We start from the raw sequence: 16,076 nt of genomic DNA, 5'->3' as shown, positions 1-16,076 counted from the left end.
CCAGACCAGCATTGAAAAGGCTTCAAATTGGCCGCTGAATGAAAATCTAGCTTAAGGGTAGAATACAAAATCTTATTTGAGAAGCAGTAGTAGACATAATTTCAACCGCCAATTTATTTGCCTCTAAGCAATTCAAGAAAAAAAAAGAAAAAGAGGCATGAGCAGTAATCTTTATGTGGTGAAAATGTGAACTAATGTAATGAATCGAGGATCATTTGCCCACAGCAAGTTTCTATGTGTGTGTACTTTGGTAGGATTTCCTCAGCGCATGTGAATTTAACATTGAAGAACACAATTGGAAATATTTCTGAAGTCTTTTATCTGTTCCAAACTAATCTGGCACTCGCTGAGTAAACAATGCATTTCTATTTGACAAGAAAAAGATTGGCTCCGTGGACGCACGTGCGTGGTTATCGCTCGGGAGACGAAGGGGAAATCAAAACAAAGCTGCGACTAACCAATCCTCAACCGACTCATAAAAGGACAAGAGCAAACGTTATTAGTAATTGCTTTTTTTATTTGAACTTTTCATCTTTTTTTTTTCTTTTTTTTTTCCAGATAGATCACAATGAACACAGCCTTTAGACAATAGCAGTTGAAATAATCCATACAAATGAATGTCTCTGGTCTTTTCACCAGCTGCCCATTGTAGCGTGGAGTCCTATGCTATCAGTGCGGGCCTGGAGGGTGAGGGGACAACACTGACAAACATTGGGTGCTTGCTGTAACTACCAAAAAAAAAGGCATGTTGTCTGTGTGTGTGAAGCAGTGGCTGTCTGAGTCCATGTGCACCTGCGTCGGTGTGAGTCAGAGACCAGAGGTGGTTAGCCACATTCAACAAGGCCCTGTCCTAATCACTTGATAAAACCAACAATCTCAAGTGGGCAAAAATAACCCACTCTAGAGTTCAGTAATGCACTGCTAACAGTGTATGATGCCAACAGTGTGTAATTAGACAACAATGAAAGGCCTTACATTGTGCTCCACCTCCCACTATGTGTTGACCTCAGCAGCAGCCTCTGCTTTATTAAACAGCAAAAAGCCTGAGAGAGGGGCCATGGCTTTAAAGAATACCTTCTGTCCACTGAACCCAGCTCATTTCCCCATTTGCCCTCACGTTTGGGAGCGTACAGACAGTGGCTGGGCCTGTGGAACACCATTAGAGGGGACAGCACTTTCAGCAGCAGGGCTCAAGAATCCTGGGATGACCTCTGACCTTTGTTGTTGAGTGAATGTCAAAGTAAAAAAAAAAAGAAAAAAAACGAGCAGTGCAACAAAAGTGGTTTAATTTAAGAGCGAATTAAACCTCTCGAAAAGAAGGAACAGAAATCAAGGAGTGTTTAGTCAAAATATGAAGGCATGAAAGTGAATTCTGCACGCGCACACACACACACACAGAAAGCTTGTTCGAGCATGAAGACTGAGCACAAAGAGATAAAAAGAAAAATAAAGCATGAAGAAAAGTGTGGAAGTGTCACATTTGTCTGGGTAGTGTTTTGCCCTCTCTTTGAGCCTTCACCTCCAAGGGGCTAGCATTTAAATAAAAGGCAGTGTGTAGCTGAAGTGCCTTGGTGTTATTTTTGTGTATGTGTGTGTGACAAGACTTTTTTTATGGATGACAGTTGTAGCGTGCTCGTAGAACAGCACATTTCTAACTGTTTGTATGTTGTGAATGTCAGGTTTGCTTGATTTATCCAGATATTTGAGAGAGATAACAACAAGGAGAGAGGAAAAAAACTCATTGAAAAAGAGCCATAAATATTTTCTTCCTCTGTCAAAATCCTCCAAGCCCTCTCTAAAAACAGCCTCTGCCATCTCCCAGGAAAAAGAGCAAGGGTAAGACGAAACCAAATACTCTACAGATGAAAGAGAGGAGAAAAAGGCAACGCATACTTTGCTCCACAGAGGCGAGAAAAGCTAGTGGCTTAGGAGGAGAAAAGTAAGCAAATGAAGGGTAGAATGCACAAAATGTAAAAAAACATGGCAAGTAGGTACAACAAAATGGCAGACTGACAAGAGAATGTCCAAACATGCATCTCAATTAAGAAAAAGGAAGCAAAAGAACTCGGATGTGATGTGTTCACAGGACTGAGGGTGTTATATCTGCTGTTGAGATTGCCATTCAGCTCTTCCCGGTGTTAAACGCACCAGGAGTCGCATGGATCTGAAGTCACTGTTCCCTCTCATGGCTGCATCTCCACATACATTTGGTGATTGTGGTCACATTTTTCCAAAACACATCTAATCTAGTAGCCTACTGTTCTGCGTATTTTACCACCAGAGAATATTAGAAAAAGCACCTCCCGCTATTATTTCAGAGAGTGGCCGAAATGTGCCAAAATTGTTTCAAAAATAAATGTCTGTATCTTTTTTATTCCTCTTAAGAAAGCCTGAATGCGAAGTCACATGGCTCTATAAAACCATGTACCTAAACAGCAAAGACATCAAAAAAAAAAGGAAAAAAAAGAGAACTTCAGATAGAATTTTAGATGTCAAGTTTCTCTGCAAAGTATGATAATTCTAACAGGTATTGAGTACATACATAAACAACACAGACTGCTGAAAAAAGAACCTCGTTTGGTCCTTTATAGAAAATGCACATTCTGGTGGACCAGGGCTTTATAAGCAGTCACAAGCTCCACAGATACAACAAGCTCTCTGCAGAGACAGTAAGGCAGTTTTATGATCACCAAGGAAACCACTCCACTTTCCTTATGGCAGGTTTCTTTTTTTGGAGATAAAGTAAAAACATAATGAACAGAAAATACGTATACTAGTTAAAGAAAATAGCTGCCCTGTAAAAATCTGCTCAGCAAAAATATTTGAACTGTTTTTTTTCCTTGTGGTTGTTGCTTTTTGTCGTTGGTTCGAACCGTATTCTAGATCAGCTGGCTCATGAAGCTTTCAACAGTTATTGTATCTGATCCAGCTGGATCTCAGGGTAAAAAGAGGCGACATCTCAAAAGCACTGAAGCCAGCCTGCAAAGATGCAGAATAGAGATGGAAAAAAAACAAAACAAAAGAGAAAACACCAACATAAAACCCAAACTAAAGCAAACTCACAGAGTTCGACAGCTACTAAGGCAACTTTTGCCAAATACAATATAAGCCCAAGTATATTGCAACACAACTATATATTAATTTAATAAAATACACAATATAGCTTTTGTACACATAACAATTTGGCTCAAATGCACAGAAATTGCAGTAAAATCAATAAAAAATATGTCAATTTTTTTGATGTAAACACATCTAAATTGGATACATTTACACATATAATGATATTATGTATAGTGAGAATGTGAAGGGACATTTTCTTCTTCGCTTATATTTTTGGATATTTGTCTTCGAAACAATGGCAGTGTCCTCTGTAGTTCTTTCAGTTAATACGCCGCTCTCGACCTTAACGCCAGGACACATTTCGTTTAGTTTCCTCATTTCGTCTCCTTTTTTTTCTTTCGTTTTCTTACAAAATGTATAAATATTTTTGTTAATATTTGGACACTATACATGGATTCATACATACAGTCATCTATATAATCATATAGATATCATCTTTTCACAGTTGAGGAAAAATGTCCCTTTTTTTTTTTTTTTTTTTACAACTTGCCTTAAGGCAGAGCCACACACATGATAATTCACCATACACAAGGGACTGAAAGCTGATGACGTACATGTATAGGACAATTCCACAGATGGACAGTTGTGTTTAAGCATTTGTGTCTATGTGTGTGCGTGTGTGTGTTTGTTTGAGTGTGGTGAGGCATCAGTGCGTATGTCAGCGTATGTTTGCGCAAAGTGTAGTGCACGTGTGTAAACTTGTGTGCGTGCAGCTACACCGGTCAGCAACGTGAACATTTAAATAGAGGTGTGAGACAGACACAGCTTACACATGTAGCTACAGATGACAGGTGAAGCATGGTTACACTGGTAATAATTCACCTTCAGCGGGACACTGAAGCCACTCCGACCCCCGAGTTCATAACAAACCCCTGCAAACACACCCCTGATTAACCAATCTTTTCAGACACAGGATCCAAACACTTAGATTAAATTCAAAAAGGATAAGGTCGGCTTGTGGATTTCGGTCTTTTGACTGCCCCAAAACGATTAGAATTTGTTTCTGCGTCCGCGTCGATTGTCGCATCTGACCATAAATAGTCCTTTTTCGATCGTTTTTGATGTCCATCACACATAACAGAAATCCACCTACACACTTAAATATGTAGGATTTCACGAGACCATGAACAACACACTTATGAGCTGGTGGGCACTTAGATAATAAGCTTGCGAGGTGCCTGAGGCGAGAACCTCTGCAATTTGCTTAGGAATCCAAAACATAAGAGTTTATAAATTCAGAAGAATTCAGATGTTTGTTACCAAGTTCTTTTCTGTTGGTAGGGATCTCAGCACCGAAACTGGTGCTGAATGACTGATATATTAAATGTTCAGTGTTTTCTTACAACAAATACAGTGAAAAGAGCTCCTGTCATAAGAGCCATTTAAGCTTTTTTCAGTTTGTTTTGGTGAGAGTTTTGGTATGAGAGTTTGTGGAATAGCACCCTACTCCTCTCTCTACCGTCTTGACTTCTTTTTGCTGCAGTTCTTTGTGTCACTTCCTGAGCGTGCCAGTGGCTTCACTTCCCCTGCAGTCCTGCAATAGTTTGTCGATGTCTCTCACCACCTGGTCAGCGTCCATTCCGTCACGGCTTGCATCTGGCTCCACCTGCTCCAGGACACACTCCATTTCACCTGCTGCCTCTTGGCTGATCCTAGAGCGAGCCTCTGCGAGCACCTTGGCCACTGGGTCTGAAGGAGGCAAGGATGGGTAGACCCCCTGTTCTCTGGTTTGTTTGGTGGGTGACAGGTACTGACCATCAGGAGGCCCATAGTGACCAGAGCAGGTGGCCGGAGGTGGTTTGCCTTCGGCCCCGTCGGCGGGGCTTTTGACTGAGGAGCAAGGAGACATGGTGAAGCAGCCCTTGGTAGGACTGCTGGAGGCTGAGGGTACCTCTTGGAGCAGTGGGCTGAGAGCACGTTTCGCCTTCAAGTAGGGCTTGACGTTGGCAACCAGGACGGTGTGGTCACGTCTCTCCTTGCCAAAAGTACAGAACGTTTTCTTGCCATTGGGGTTGACAGTCTCGTAGGTCTCTGTCTCTGGCACAGTCTCCATCCCTGCTGGCACAAACATATTGTTGCGGTAGTCGATACCCTCTGCCTGGTTTCCTCCAGTGGGGAACTGGGGCATCCAGCAGCGGTCAGAATGACCGAGTACCCGGCACTCCTCTGTACAGTTCAGACAATCCTCATCTGCAGAGAGAAAAAAAGGGAGAAGGAGGGAGTGGAGAAGAAAGTGATCTTTATGTCAGTAGTGAGCACAGAATTGAGTACAACCACACAGGGAGAGGGTAGCAGATTCATAGAAGTATCATGGAACTGAGCTGCACAGGAAGTTGGAGCCTTGAGTCTTAGAACTAGAGCCAGTCCTAATGAAATGATGCAAAAAAGGAAGTGCCCGATCAGGCTCCCCCTATCAAAACACACATGCACACACACTTATATTCATAAACACATGCACTTATGCACATATAGTACGTGCACATAGCTTTTCAAGGGGACTGGGGGACACCTGCTAGCAATTTCCAAAGCTCTGATCAAGGGGATGGCAAAGCATACAGAAAGGATGGGGAGGGAGCAAGAGGAAAAACAACAACAGTTGAGGTTTGGCAAAGGCATAGTGCCGTTATCATAAATTCATGTCAGTGGGCTTTGAAGCCCTCCCTAGACAGAGAGGCTGTGCCAAATGGCTTGTGCTTCTTCCCTGTGTGTTTGTGCCTGTTTATTTGTGTGCTCTTGTTGCTGGCGTGTGCACGCATGTGTGTATAAGTGTGTGTGTGTGTTCCCCGCTTTCATCTCTATTCAGAAGGATGCACACTCTGGCTGATTATGGGAGTGTTCATGCCTGTGTCAAACGGATCCAGAACTTGGTTTTAAAAAGAATAATAATAAAAGAAGAAACACTTTTTTTCCTCCTTTTGGGCATAAGTGAAAAAAAAAAGTGAAAAATGAAACAAAACAAACAACCAAAAAAAAGCATCTGTTGTCCCATAATAAATGGAATTTCTCCATTGGCTGGGTGGGACGAAATCAAGAGGACACACAGAAAGACAATATCTGAACAGTTCCAAGAGCACAAATAAAATGAACACAAATAGGTCCTTGTTTCCCATCATCATGAGATGCGACCGTGAAATATACTGTAAATGTGACTGAAAAACATTATCACGCCATTAGTTAAAGACGCATAAACTTAAAAAGGGACAGGTTGGGGCAATCTCACAAATGTTATAACACACAGGAAAATTTAACAGCCATCTCCGGTATAATACAAAGGTTATTTGCACAGACGTCTAAAGAGCTCAAGCTAATTGCATATTACTTTTGAGATACGCCACACGCCTCTTTCTGTTTGTGGAACCGTATATGGTAAACACCATATTTCCAATTTCTTGCAGAAATGCAACACTAAGGCAGCTGTCTCCAGGGAGAGAAGCAAAGCAGTTCTAGTCACAGGATTTTCATATCTGTTTATGTAGCCCAGTAAAAGTGAGAGCAGAACAGGTGGCAGACAGAAATAATTGAACATAGCCATCTCTCTTGCTCATTTTCATTACAGCTTGTCACCTCTTTCACCTCTCTGGCTGACTGTTAATGATTTAAACCTTGATTTCTTCATTGTTGCACACAAAGTTTGGAACCAAAGCACATTTTAAAAATCAGCGTAATTTATCTTCGTCTAACAAGCCTGTTGTGGTTTCGGCTCTTGAAACGCAAATCGGTAGGTGGAATTTAGATGAATTTGTTACCAAGGAGAGTGTTTGCTTTGGCTTTGTTTTAAAGGCAACATTAATTGCAGTTAAAATGAGGCTACTAAGAGCAGCATTCCAATATTATTTCCAACTAAATGTGAAAAGACAACATTGCTGTTAAGAGCTGCGACGCTACCCCCATCAATTCCATTATGCAATGCATGAACCTCTGCAGCACGGTGAGAGTGCTGCTTTAGAGACCACAAACTTGGGACTAATACAATCTTTGGTTGATGCGAATGAGCGGGCAGAGTGGATGTGCTTGAGTGCACTTGGCTAGGCTGTCTTTGCTGTGTTGCGGGTCAGCAGTCTAGATTCCTAAGAGACTGCCCTCCTAAGCTGTAGAGATGAGCTTAACACTTCACAAATGTTTGAAGAAGCCAAACAGTGCTTGCAAAGAGAGCTTGACATTTCCCATGCCGAAGCAGTCATCTGAAGAAGAAATAAGGTGAGCCGGAAAGCAGAGGCCAGACCAGTACGAGACAGACTACATTTAAATAGTGTGGGGGTGAGTGCATGCGTCTGCACGCACTGAGAAATGGGAGAGTGTGTGCCTGTGTTTTGTACAAAAAGTGATTTGGGTAAGAAAGTATAAGCAACATGTCAAAACGATTCGGTCCAAAGCTTGTGCATGAAAAACAAAAAAACAAACCTGAATGCACTTTCTAATGACAACGCGCTGTTATTGTGATCCATCACCAAGCTACAGCGTACAGGGAATGCATGTAACCACGCTTGGTTAACAAACCAGTGCGTGAATTCCAGACACAAACAATTCATCTGGCCTCAGCAATGTCTCGTGATTGTCCATTCAACACGTGTAAATTAAAGTATAAATAATCCATTTTGACATATTTCCCTCTGTTTAGTTGGAGGAATCTTCTGATAGATTATTCATGTCTCAGCTGCACGTTCAACCTTGAGGCGTTCTCCTCATATCTATGACTACCAATATGACATATGAGAGCAGAGGTGACATTCATCTCGCACTCCCTCTCTCTCTCCTTCTCTCACTTTCTTCACCTAGGCTTCACCAGCTCTCTGGGATGGGCAGTAGATGTCCGGATCAAGGACACATTTGCCTGTGTTGATATGGCCACCAGGGGCATGCTCAGCAGGTTCTCTCTTGCGATTATGCGGTCCAATATAAGCTACACTGATTGACTGAAAATCTGCTCATCTGAACTGATACGGCAGTATAAATATTTCCTATTTATATTAGCCAAACATCGAGGAAGCACATTACCGGAATTATATCTCCACCACTTTATACCTGGACTCGTTTGGCATCTTCAATTTGAAGTCGGTATTCTAGATATTTGTTGTAAAATTAAAACCTTGAGATGAAAATGAAAATATTAATCCATATTTCCACCATGCACAGAGATTTTTTTTTATCTTTCTTTGTTCACTCATTTACAAAACTGGCCTAAACACCAGGCACTGATATTATAAAGAGATATATATTTTTAGACTTCATCTTACATTCAAGTCTCAAAAAGGCCAGTACAGCTTATAATCACAGTGTCTGTGAAATAAATGGGAACCCATGAAGGGCAGGAGGGTGATCCACTCATATTTAGCAAAAAATGTGTGATTTCTCAGTGTGTAGGATGACTAGAACATCTTATCATTAGAAAGAAGAGGTAAGATTCAGCTGCAGCTTCAAGGTAAAGTGGGACGGTAACACTTATCAAAATTCCAAGTCAAGAGTCAGGCAGGGTTGATTTTTGTATCTTTGTAGCCATATTGTAGACTCTTGACCTGAATCCTTTATTGAAATCAGATATTTCTTATACCTCTATTGCCAGCAAAAAGGTTTAATTCCACACACACTTTTTTTTTTTTAAACTTGTGAATACTTTCTTAAAGAGAAACAGAGCTGCTACGTTTAGAAGGGTTAATTGCCTTGCTTACGGGCAAAATTTTAAGAATGCACGACAATGACTTTGATAGGACATCTCTGTAGCTGCCAGTTATCTTCAATGCTAAAAGCACATTAAAATGGATATAAAAGTCAGAAAGAAATATTTCGGCAATACCAGAAGGACACAATGTGTCAAAAGAAAGCAAATAAGTACATAATTCATGTTCACTGTTTTATTTGTCAACATCAGTCTTGTGAGATGAGCCAGAATAAGATAATACGTTTGGTGAAAAGAAAAAAAACACAGCTGAATGAAGGAACTTTATTTTCTTTAAAATGACCTAATGATCAGTAGTAACACCATGTAACCCACAACATCATTAAATCTCTCTGAGAGCTAGCTAAACTGAAAGCTAGCCACTACCCTTTTTTGTTATGCTACATTTGATCAAATTTAGAACAGAACTTTTTGTATATGATTTATACTTATTAACACCAATTTGAATTCCTCTGTGATGTTGTCCTTGGCCTTGTTTTCCAAGGAAATCTATGTACTGTAAATAAGTTTTAAGAATTTAAGAATTATCGCAAAAAACGCGTCTTTTGAGGAAGATTTAAAGCTGATTTATTAGTAATGGTTGAATTAGAGTCTTTACATAGTCCAAAAGTTTGGTTTACATTTTTTTCTGCTTTCAGTCAGTTCAATAGGTCGATGTTAAGGATCTACCGGGCTGAAGCTGTGTTTCACAGAAGTGTAGGATCTATAATCGGGAACCTTTTATAAACCTACTACATGAATAACAATTGAGTTTCCAGAGTGAAAAGCCAAGAAAGAATGAAGATGATGTTACCAATCGTGCTATCGTTTAGTAAGTGATCACATACATTCACACTCTTTTACTGTTTCACATTTTCAGCTTAACAGAAATTTCCATTCACCTGAGCAGCACAGCAGCAGTTAAGGTGTTATTCTTTAATGAGCCGCAAACACCTATTGCGTCTTTCTAAATTACAAAAAAAAACCCCTCTCCCTCTCATTTGCTGACAAAAAGAAAGTCTTTCTAAATTAACACTTCATTAACAAGGACCGGGCCACATGACATGACACAAACAGGCAAAGCAGTGACTAATAGAGAGGTAATGGTCACATCTCTCTAAATAATGACTTGTTTTTTTTTCTCTCCTCTTCAACTAATTTTTCAAAGTTTTAGGCTGGATGCTTTCAATATGATGTGCACAGGGTGTGCAACAAAACCTGTGAGTGTAAAAGTGTGCCTGTGTATCAGTGTGTGTCATAAAGCATGGTGTGATTTCCCTAAACAGCCTTTTCTCCCTCCAGACGCCTTCCCCCCTGGCCCTACATGCCCATCCCTCCTCGCTTTATTACCCAGCCCTGTGATTAATGTCCCCCTGTCACACAGTGTGGTTCCTGAGAAGGGAGGGGTAAACCAAGAGGGAGGTGTACTCAAAGGCTGCGGCTAGCAAAAACATAACACTGGGAAAATCCATAGCATGTTAGAGTGCTCCCTAAGTTCAAGAACTTGTTAAAAAGTTACAAATCATAAATTTCATCAGTCATTTTCCTCTCAGTCACACCTGGGGAGTCTTTAGACAGCTCTATAAGCTACAGAAGTAGCCTATGAGGCTAAAAAAAAAAATCTGTTATAATGTCAGTGCATTTGTGTATATTTGCGGTTGTGTTGTGGTGAATTTCTCCCATACCACCCAAGGTGGACAGGAGGAATGGCAGCTGATGAATCGCGCAGAGCATCTGTGACAGACCATGACTGCACCTGTTCACCTGGGGGAGCTCGCAGTGTGGGTTTAGGTGTGCATGTGTGTGTGTCATTTTCCTTTTAATCTCCTCACCTAGTGCTATCTAGCCCAGCTGATCCATCCGTATACACCCACCCACCCCACACGCACGCACATTCCCACATTCTCAGACAATCAGGGTAACTAAATATTTGGACTGCACAGATGAGAGAGTCTCCACTCTGACTGAGCCTAATGTTTGCTAAATATCTGACTTCTCAGGTCGCCGGTCGACCAAAAACAGTACTTAAATAGAGTATTTCAGACTTTGGGCCTTAGTGAGCCGACTGTGCTACATTATCTTGTCAAGAATTCAGTTGACAAGGTAGACTGGAGGGGCCACACAAGAAAAGGAATTATATATAAAAGAAAGCAGTATTAATTAATGATTATTAATGAAATAGATTTTAATGTAAAAGCATTTAAAATCTGTGGAAGTGGTTTTATGCTGCCTCTGTCATTTAAGTTGTTGACAGACCTGTTATGCTTTAGTTTCTTCCAGATTAAAGTCAGTCTATATTTCTTTTTAGCTGCACAGTTTTGCTGTGTTGAAAATGAGGACATTACTCAAGTGAATTACTGCATCTGATACTGTTATGAATCTAAAACAAAGCTGTGCTGGGAACGTTGGCTGTTCTCTACAGTTGGCCAGTATATTTTGCCAACTTAATTTCAAGAGGCTGGAAAACAATAGTATTTCCATGAAACTGCTGCTTTGGTGTACTCATCACAGTTTGCTAGGGGACCAGCATTTTACGTCGGTCTACTGCTCTGCTTGAAACCAAAAACAACACTACATTTTGCCTGTGATGTGATATAAATTGGTAATTTGGAACAAGCTGAATGTTTAAATAGACTTTTTTGCTCCTTTTTAACTTATGTTCCTGCTAAATTGAGGAGTCGATGTAAAGCATACCTTAGAGATGTTGAGCGAGTAGATTTTATTTTTCATGTGCAGTGGGTGACTTTGCACAATGAGAAGGGTAGTCCTCTCCAGCGTGATAGATTTTATCTCAGTTGGAGGCATAAGAATGCCGACTTATAGGCAGAAATGCTTGGCAGCGGCGGTGGGGAGCACTGGGTGGCTGGCACAGAAGAGACAGAATCAAGGGCAGATATCTTAGGATCAAACACGTCCTCTCTTCAGGCGTTCCCTCATGAGCTACAAGTCCCTCCGTCAGCTAATGCCTGGCTAAGTTGTTCAAAGAACACCTTGGGGAAAGAGTCTTTGTGCATAGGAGAGAGAGGGATAAAAACTCAAGAGGAAGAGGAAGAGGAGCATAAGCTCATATTCAAACAAAAACAAACACACAAAGCCCAATCAATGATGAGCAAGCACTGCTGTGTGCAGTGGGTGGCAAGAAGGGTCTGTGGGTTGTGTAGATGAGGGCAGGCGGATGCTCCTTAGCTTAAATGACACGGTGTGCTCAAACAGCACTTTTCCTTTAACACAAAGCAGAAATGAGGGCAGTAAAACGTGGGATGCAGTCCTTATAAATACAAATTTGTTTGCAAATGATTTACATGGTTTTATAACCGCTGCTGCTTGTGAGCGCACATGTGTGTGCCTGTTGACGTCCTTGCGGAGTGACCACTTAGAGTTTTCCCGTGCCAGTGTGCAGGCAACTTGAGGACATATCGATTGGTTTTTAATGAACCTCGATTAATATACCCAGTTTGAATATGAATAGCCTTCCCTGAATTTAGTGCATTTTGAGAACATGTTTTAGACTTGCAATTCACACACAATCAATGAGCTCCCTGACAAAAATATCAATTACTGAAGATTTCCACCCGCTTAATTGTTAGCAAAGGTCAGCCTACGCACAAGTGCGATAAAAAAGAGGTGAATGTCAGCATTTCTGTTTGTTGACAGGCAAATCTCAGACTAGAAGAACAGGTTCCACAGTAAAAAAAAAAAAAAAAAAAAACGGCCACGGGAACCTATTCAAAGCCAAAAAAGAGCTGAGAACAGACAAACTGTTGTTTATCTGTAACCACATCTTCGACATGTGACAAAGTTTCCCACTGTTGTGTTTGAGAAACCTGCTCAGCCAAGTTCTGCGTGTTCTTCAATAAGAGATTTTCAATGCTGGAGACACAGAAACAAAGGAAAAGAAGGCTAACCGCAGAATAAACAAAGAAAGAAAAATATTATCGAGCATGCAGCAGCTCTGAGTATTCTGTGTTCACGGCAGTCAGAGACACTCACTAAAAATTGTATGGTCAGTCAAGACAGATTCTTTCCACGGACAATCCTCCCAACCCCATCGAAAAAAAAAAGTCTTCCTTTCCAACCTGTGACTTAAGACCTTGTATAATTCACATTTCCTCTGGCAATAGATCGCTCCTCTTTCTTTCACCCTGTAAGTGTTTTAATGGTGGAGCAATTTCAGGAGAGTAGCCACAGGGAAGCTATTAGATATAGATGTCTGAGAGGAACAGCCCTCAGACATCTATCCTACTGTCATTAAGCTATTTATACCTAGCAAACAATAAATCTGAAAAATCTATAGCATTGAAGAACATTAGCCATTGTTTATACGAGGTACCTCTACAACAACTCTGCACTAATCAGCTCCAATGCAATGTGTTTATCATAAGTTAATTTAACAAAATCTTAATGTTGCCAGAGTCCAGATGACTTTAAAGACAATTCCTCACAAACATCCTGCAATGGGTTATCAATATGCATTTGGCATTAGCCATATAAAGTCATATAAATACAGGATTACAAAAAATATTTTTAAATATCTGTAAAAAGAAATATAGAAATTGTACTATCAATAATCTTTAAATGTTTTTTTTCTTATATTGAAAGCATGTAGAACTACATAAATGTTCAAAAACAGATCCACAGGTGAGTAATAGTTTCAAACACCTCTTTAAGAGTCTTTATGGCGACGTGTTTGAAAGTAAAACATGCTCATGCTCTCTGAGCCAGGCATGCCGACAAGATGTAACAAAGAAAGAGAGAAAGCCGCAAGTCAATAGTATCTTGCTACCTTTACCTGGAGAGAAAGACATGGAGGGTGGCACAAAGGGTGGCAAGGAGACAAGAAAGGAACTTATTAGAAGATGAGGCGAGAAGCGTGGTGAATCAGTGGCTAATCCTCCGTTTCCTCTAAGCCTGTGTAATTAGGACATGGGGGATTGCACCGTGACAGGGGATGCTTCTGGACCGCCTTGCTTCTCTCCCCCCCTCTCTCTTTTGTTTATTTCTTCCCCCTTTAGCCTGGGTTTATGGCAGTTTGTCATCTAAATATAGCGTACTTGTGTGTGCCTTGTCTTTAGAGTGTGCGCATCACAGCATGTTCACTCATAAGCAACATAAATAGACACAGCAGGCCTGCACAATGCTTTATTTCTACTCACTACTACTTACTGTTTGCAGATGTGAAGACAGTGCACTCTATTTTTTCTCTTCTTTTGTCTTCGTCTCTGCATGACACTTTTAAATCGTTTTGGGGTATATTTGTGCGAATCAAATGGGCTTTTCAGTTAAACAGCACTTCTTCCACCGCATGCCAGTTCAAAACAAACGCAATGTGTTCAAAGGGAGCCTATAGCCCAGGATCCTCAGGAGGATCCTCAGGAGCACAGTATGGACCGAGCATTAGAGCAGAGACCAGAAAGGCTGATCAGCATCCTTCTGCCTGTTAACAGCCTTAATCTACTTCCTTCCCCCAGTAGACGGCAAAGAAAGTTGCCTTGGCCCATTTAGAGAGACAGTGAGCACAAGAAATAAAGTGAGAGAGAGAAAGAGAAAAAAAAGAGGGAGGAGGCAGGGAATTAAAAAAAAAATTAAGCCGAGAGAATCAGTGACTCACCAGCTCATTACAGAAATCCTGTTTCTATCCAAGGAGAAAACAGGTTTAAAACACCCTATTAAAGAAAGAATGAAAGGAAACCTTTTGTTTCTAATTCACATAGGGTCGTCTTTTGAAGTGCTTCCCTCCGACAAATTTTTACATTTTAGCCATGCTGCGTTAATGATCCACTTCCATTGCTCTAGAATTGGGGGATCTTTTCTTAAACTGACTCGATTTGTTGCCTAAAAATAAAGCGCCGCGGCCCTGTCCTGATAACCGACCCAAAACAACACGGAGAACTGTGGAGGCTTCATTCGGGCAACCCATACAACAAGAAGATCAACTAGACATAAAATGATGTCACATTTACTGAATTAAATCACTTTCTTTTATTGTCTCCCGTTCTCTGTCTGCCCCTCTGTTTGCCGCTCTCTTTTGAACAAAAGGATTTGAACAACTCAGAGTGTCATGGCTTTGTGCAAGTAATCATTCCCATGTGTGCTGCTTTAGCAGGATTAGGGAAAGTGCTTCTGACGCTCTGTCTCCACAGAACCATCACTGTAATACAACACTTACACACACAGCATAAAGCAGAATAGTACTAACCTAACTATTGCATTAGGACATGGTTCTCCCTCATATCAAATGATAGCACTATTCTGCTTTGCAACTGAAGTCTGAGATAAAATGCATTATCATACAAAAGAAGGGCAAATGGAAAATTCTGCAAGCCTTGTGGATATTCGACAGGTTGTTGCCACTAGCAATACTGTTTCCTTAGCAAGTAAAACAGCAGAGCCTGATCAACAATATCAGCGATACATATTATATATTAGCTGAACCGCATTGTTATGTTGTCGTAGCAAGAACCCATAAATAATTATACTTGATAAATATTTTGGAAATTTGTTTAATGTGTGTGAAAGAAGAAAATCTTGTGCAATCTAACAGATTTTTCAATTACCAAGTATCAGTATCGGTGTTGCAAATCACAATTTTTTTAATCGTAATTTTTGCGAGAAGCCTTAAATATTACTGGATGACGATGGAGGACAAACCCTTGTGATTTGCTATGACATTCGTTTTTCTCAGACTAAATTCTACAGAATTGAAAAACCAACCAACCAGAGCATTTCGCATTTCTTAGTGACACTTTTAAAAATGTGTGTTTCTCTTACATTACTTCGGCTGAACTAAAAGCATCCCCTGGGTGAAAAAAACCCTCCACAAAAAAAAAAAAAAAAAAAAGTGAATTTAATCACGTACCTGACATGACACCACTCAGATGTTTTCAAACAGACTAATCTGACAGACCAAGCCTGCTTGTTAGAGTGTGCATAATATTTTCATTTTTCTTCCACTTTGACTCACTGGAGCACAGAAAGTCAGTCTGTCTACATTAATCGAGTGTAATCACAATTCCTTTAATCAGAATCGGATTTACTGGCAAAGTACGCGCACACATACAGGGAACTTGCCTCCGGATACGGACAATATCAGCGTGATATATGCTCTACATATTGTTATTGTCTATTTATATGCGCAAAGGTCCAGAGTGCAAAAATGTTGGAGTAACTGATGAAATAAACAAGGGATGGATCAGCTGTTACATCATACGGAGTATCTGATATCGCCGTGTTGTTGTTGTTGTTCCTGCATCATCATAATAATGTTGGTCCAGGACCAACATTAGTCATGTTGTTCTGATGTCAT

The 16,076-nt window shown here is 40.6% G+C and overlaps 1 protein-coding gene across 2 annotated transcripts in view; it reads right to left on the bottom strand.

Annotated features, from left to right (window-relative positions):
• Positions 1-507: 507 nt before the first annotated feature.
• pcdh17 (protocadherin 17) overlaps positions 508-16,076 on the bottom strand; it is a 64,224-nt gene continuing 48,655 nt past the window's right edge. For both annotated transcript variants that reach the window (XM_006780354.2, XM_006780355.2), the window contains exon 5: positions 508-5,310. In XM_006780354.2, the coding sequence (XP_006780417.1) occupies positions 4,613-5,310 (698 nt within the window). In that variant the 3' untranslated portion in view covers positions 508-4,612. The remainder of the gene's footprint in view (positions 5,311-16,076) is intronic.

The sequence above is a fragment of the Neolamprologus brichardi genome, chromosome 1, assembly GCF_056152115.1.
Source record: "Neolamprologus brichardi isolate AB-2024 chromosome 1, ASM5615211v1, whole genome shotgun sequence".
In the NCBI taxonomy this organism is placed as follows: domain Eukaryota; kingdom Metazoa; phylum Chordata; class Actinopteri; order Cichliformes; family Cichlidae; genus Neolamprologus; species Neolamprologus brichardi.
The sequence above is the reverse complement of the archived record's forward strand: the minus strand, read 5'-3'. Positions and strand labels throughout refer to the sequence as shown.